This window comes from Chlorocebus sabaeus, chromosome 17, assembly GCF_047675955.1.
Source record: "Chlorocebus sabaeus isolate Y175 chromosome 17, mChlSab1.0.hap1, whole genome shotgun sequence".
Lineage (NCBI taxonomy): Eukaryota > Metazoa > Chordata > Mammalia > Primates > Cercopithecidae > Chlorocebus > Chlorocebus sabaeus.
In genome coordinates, this window is record NC_132920.1 from 23,933,360 (window position 1) to 23,939,076 (window position 5,717).

General features: G+C 37.2%; 1 protein-coding gene across 1 annotated transcript; it reads left to right on the forward strand.

Moving 5' to 3' along the window:
- Positions 1–1,639: 1,639 nt before the first annotated feature.
- LOC119626802 (high mobility group protein B3) lies at positions 1,640–2,586 on the forward strand. The gene has a single exon (XM_038005746.2). It carries the CDS (start codon positions 1,724–1,726, stop codon positions 2,318–2,320), a length of 597 nt encoding a protein of 198 aa, XP_037861674.2. The 5' UTR covers positions 1,640–1,723; the 3' UTR covers positions 2,321–2,586.
- The last annotated feature ends 3,131 nt before the right edge of the window (positions 2,587–5,717 follow it).

Here is a 5,717-nt window from a genome sequence, read left to right on the forward strand (position 1 = left end):
TTTTTTTAATTTTTTTTTTTTTTTTTGAGACTGAGTCTAACTCTGTTGCCCAGGTTGGAGTGCAGTGGTGCGATCTCAGCTCACTACAACCTCTGCTTCCCGGGTTCAAGTGATTCTCCTGCCTCAGCCTCCTGAGTAGCTGGGATTACAGGTGCCCACCACCACACTTGGCTAATTTTTTTGTATTTTTAGTAGAGATGGGGTTTCACCATGTTGTCCAGGCTGGTCTGGAACTCCTGACCTCAGGTGATGCACCTGCCTCGGCCTCCCAAAGTGCTGGAATTGAAGGCAAAACAATTGTTTTTTTAAACTAAAATTTAAAATGCAAATATTCTTATAATTATCATGTCCCTTGGAAGTAGTAAACGAACGTCATACTACACTTATTCAAAGATACTTCTAGTACTCAACGCATGCCTACTAATCCTCCTGTTTTATTATCTTCATAATATTTTTAATTTGCTGAAAAGTAATTGTCAAAAGCTATCACGAACCAGGAATTTTGATGGAGACTGAAGATTCAAAGCACCAAAATATCAAGAAACCTATAAACCATATGAAGAATAAAGACACATGAAAATGGAGTAGAAGAGGTACGTGCTATCACTGAGGTGTTAAGCAATTGTTACAGCAGCACAGAACACAACCAGTTCTCACCAGGAGGTTCTAGAGGTCAAAGGACAAGTGAGAGCTTTACAGAGAGAGAGAATGGGAAGGGCATTTCAGAACATGCAGTACACATGGCAAACTTGAGGACAGGCAAGAATGCTGGGGCTACTTTTCATCCTTTGAGAACAGATCTGATTTTTGTGGGGACAGGGGCTTGTCAAAGATATTTGAAAGCCAAGTCTGATAAGGTAGTAGATAAAATGTTGGCAAAAACCATTTGAGCCCAAGCAGGCATCATAAACTGGCTCTCAGGGAGTGTCTAAGATAGAATTTATAGATGTGAATTACAGCAATACAAATAATTACTTAGAGTACAAAGCCCCCTTGTATGTATACAGTTTGATAAGTGTGTTTAAACATTAGTCTTTACTTCTTTCAATCCAAACTTTGTATTTACTGTTCAACTAAAGAATGTATGAAGAGTAGAAATTAATAAAATCCTGATTTCAAGTTATGTTTGAGATTATTTGCCCAATTATTGTGAGGAGTTCGTGGACATTTGGAAATGCTTACACATACTGAAATAACAGTGAACCTCTCTCTTAGTTTCAAACTAAATACTGCTTGCAACTCAAAGGCAAGGAAATAAAATCTTTTGAGCTTTTTCAAAGATATTTGTAATGTATTATTTCATACTATAGTTGTGGTGATTTTTATTACATATTGTCAAAAGAATAAGCAAATTATTGTTCAAAACTTGCCAGAAGCTGAATTTATTTTAGTCTTTTGATAATTGCTTCTGATTATTAAATAACTAAATGTTTATGGTAGAAGGTGCAGAAAATACTAGATAGATCAAAGAAAAAGAATAAAAATCACCATGACTCTACTGAAGTCATTATTTTGGTAAATGTCCCTCCTGGTCATTTTTCTTTTCATTTGCACTTGTTTTTCAAAATTGCCACCATTAGTATACATGTTTTGGGTCATTATTACTTCATGTAATAATTGATTATGGAGGCGGCTCTCGTGGAGGCAGCTAGCGCGAGGCTGGGGAGCGCTGAGCCGCGCGTCGTGCCCTGCGCTGCCCAGACTAGCGAACAATACAGTCAGGATGGCTAAAGGTGACCCGAAGAAACCAAAGGGCAAGATGTCTGCTTATGCCTTCTTTGTGCAGACGTGCAGAGAAGAACATAAGAAGAAAAACCCAGAGGTCCCTGTCAATTTTGCAGAATTTTCCAAGAAGTGCTCTGAGAGGTGGAAGACGATGTCCGGGAAAGAGAAATCTAAATTTGATGAAATGGCAAAGGCAGATAAAGTGCGCTATGATCGGGAAATGAAGGATTATGGACCAGCTAAGGGAGGCAAGAAGAAGAAGGATCCTAATGCTCCCAAAAGGCCACCGTCTGGATTCTTCCTGTTCTGTTCAGAATTCCGTCCCAAGATCAAATCCACAAACCCCGGCATCTCTATTGGAGATGTGGCAAAAAAGCTGGGTGAGATGTGGAATAATTTAAATGACAGTGAAAAGCAGCTTTACATCACTAAGGCAGCAAAGCTGAAGGAGAAATATGAGAAGGATGTTGCTGACTATAAGTCAAAAGGAAAGTTTGATGGTGCAAAGGGTCCTGCTAAAGTTGCCCGGAAAAAGGTGGAAGAGGAAGATGAAGAAGAGGAGGAGGAAGAAGAGGAGGAGGAGGAGGATGAATAAAGAAACTGTTTATCTGTCTCCTTGTGAATACTTAGAGTAGGGGAGCGCCGTAATTGACTCATCTCTTATTTGAGAAGTGTCTGTTGCCCTCATTAGGTTTAATTACAAAATTTGATCACGATCATATTGTAGTCTCTCAAAGTGCTCTAGAAATTGTCATTGGTTTACATGAAGTGGCCATGGGTGTCTGGAGCACCCTGAAACTGTATCAAAGTTGTACATATTTCCAAACATTTTTAAAATGAAAAGGCACTCTTCGTGTTCTCCTCACTCTGTGCACTTTGCTGTTGGTGTGACAAGGCATTTAAAGATGTTTCTGGCTTTTTTTTAATTTGTAAGGTGGTGTTAACTATGGTTATTGGCTAGAAATCCTGAGTTTTCAACTGTATATATCTATAGTTTGTAAAAAGAACAAAACAACCGAGACAAACTCTTGATGCTCCTTGCTCGGCGTTGAGGCTGTGGGGAAGATGCCTTTTGGAGGGGCTGTAGCTCAGGGCGTGCACTGTGAGGCTGGACCTGTTGACTCTGCAGGGGGCATCCATTTAGCTTCAGGTTGTCTTGTTTCTGTATATAGTGACATAGCATTCTGCTGCCATCTTAGCTGTGGACAGAGAGGTCAGCTGGCATGAGAATTTTTTTTTTAAGTGCGGTAGTTTTTAAACTGTTTGTTTTTAAACAAACTGTAGAACTCTTCATTGTCAGCAAAGCAAAGAGCCACTGCATCAATGAAAGTTCAAGAACCTCCTGTACTTAAACATGATTTGCAACGTTCTGTTATTTTTTTTTGTATGTTTAGAATGCTGAAATGTTTTTGAAGTTAAATAAACAGTTACATTTTTAAAACTGTAAAAAAAAAAAAATAATAATAATAATAATTATGAATGTTGACTATGAGAAATTCAAATTCAACTTCTCCAAATCAGAAAGAAAAAGAGAAAAATTTTCAAACTAGCAACGGAGTATCAATTTTTTCAATATTAAGGAATAATCAAAATGCTTCATTAACTGTGATGTCCTACTCGGCAAGTACTCTGTGAGGGCAGCTTATTTGGCAAAGCCACTGTAGATTTAAAATAACTAGCTCCAACTGGATCATTTGTTTTACTTCCTAAAGACAAAATATTTCTACTTTTAATGGCGCAGATTTAATTTCTTCCACACTGCCTTGCACTGGAATGCCATCCAGTAGAATGATCAGAACAACCATCAGCTCACATTTGGGCTTTGTTCAAATAAGTCCTGCTTTGTAGCTGAAAGGTAATTTTCCATGTAAATTCAATTTTATATCATTGGAATAAAAACAAGTGAATAAATATTAAAGTGTTTAATGGAAAAAAATAATTTTCATGGGATTAGCTAACACTTGAAGAATTTTCAAGAGAGAAAAAAATCAGAAATAAAGCTTAAACTCACTGAACAGAGACAAGAAAATTAATTGACACACTGTATAAAGTGCACTGATTGTTAAATAACTGAATATTTATATTAGAAGGTGTGGAAAAACACTGAAAATCCCAAAGAAAAGCAATAAAAATCAGCCATGACTCTATTATAGCAACTATTTTGGAAAATATCCCTCCTACTCTGAGATATCTGAGATCCATCCAAGTTATTACATGAGATAAAATCCACATTTCATTATTTGTTTAGTGTGTATTTTTCAAATTCCAGATTATGACCCTTTAAATTTCAGATTGTAAAATTGATTTAGTGTATCACAATTAGCATTTTACAATTTGAAATAGAATAGAATTGAAAATATGAGTAAGCATAGGGTCTAAAACTTTTATTTCAGATGTATACATCAGAGGAAAGGTAGGTCCTGAGGAGGTCTGTAGGTCACAATTTTAAACACTTGAAAGTCCCTGCTCAGAGCAGAGTATTTCAAGTGTCATACTAATTGTGAACTTGGAAAGATTAGAGTTAAATGGTGAATAACCAGGGCATGAGTTATGGGAGCCCCTAGACCAAATTTCTGCAGCAGTGGGAGGTCTTGCCTGGGGCTGCTCAGAAGACATCCTGAGGATAGGGGCATCTGATGGTGCTAAGCTGATGCCCATAGCCAGAACTCACAATGAGGGCATCTAACGTGTGCTGCCTGCTCCACAATGTTCTGATTCTGACTCACTTAGTCTATTTCTACTACTGTAACAAAAATATATGAAACTGGGACATTTATAAAGAATAAAAATTTATCTCTCATGATTCTGGAGGCTGGGAAGCCCAAGATCAAGGCTCTGGCAAGATGATATTAGCTGAGGGTTGCACTCTGCTTTGAAGATGGGGCCTATGGCTGCATCTTCCAGAGAGAAGGGATGCTGTGTCCTCACATGGCTTAAGGGACAGAGAGGGTGCTCCCTTCAACCTCACAGTTTTTGAAGGGTGCTAATTCCATTAACGAGGGCAGAGCCCTAATGATTTAATCACCACCTAAAGGCCACATCTCCTAATACTGTTGCATCAGGGGTTAAGCTTTAACATACTTTTTCGAAGGGACTCCATCATTTAAATGATAGCACTGGCCAAGATGACCATGTGAACATGCAGTTCAGCAGCCAGCTGAGATCACACTGCTGCCACTGTGGACAGGGAGCCATGAAGGAGTTAATTTTCTAAGTTCTTGAGGATCAGAAAATGTGGTTTAGGTAAGTGGGAAATAAAGACAGGCTATCCTGCAGGTCCAGGAAGGAGCCTTAAATCTCTGTGTTCACATCTGCTAATCATATCTATCCTTTTGTGATGGATATGACCTTTTAGTGACATCTAAGCCAGCTCTAAAGTGACTGCTTTAACAATCACGTGGGCCTTCAGCAAATTAAGTTTGATCTTTATTTTGAAAAACTTGATATAAAAATACTATAAAATTCACAATCCATTCACTTTATCACAAGAAATTTCATCAGTATTTTTATTAATGAAATAGGATGAATTTGGGACTCAACATATAATGTTGAACGTTATACATTTTTGAATGACTCTAAGAGAGGCTTTAAATTTTATATCACCTACTTGTCCAAAAGAAAATTCTTTTACACGATAACTCTTAAGAATTGAAAAAGATTATTATTAAAGAGTCCCAGTCAGTAGTTTTATTAGCCATTTCAAATATAGAACCTGATATGAAATGATAATGTTCACATAAGCAAGCTCAAATGTATCATTAAAAATTTTGAGTGGAAATTATATGCAAATTCAATTTGGGAAATTTTAACCAAATTCAATAACTGTGATTTTGTTTCTATTCCATAATAAAATATGACATAAAGGAAGTATAACGACGTTTCTTAAACCCCCATAAAACATCAAATCCCTTCCAGTTTACCCTGGTATGCAGTACTATATATGCCACGATGAAAATAATTTATAGAAATTGGCATCAGTTAACAAAACAAGA

Bases quoted from the DNA above. Each gene is read 5' to 3' on its own strand.
- LOC119626802 (XM_038005746.2), top strand. From the start codon at position 1,724: ATGGCTAAAGGTGACCCGAAGAAACCAAAGGGCAAGATGTCTGCTTAT.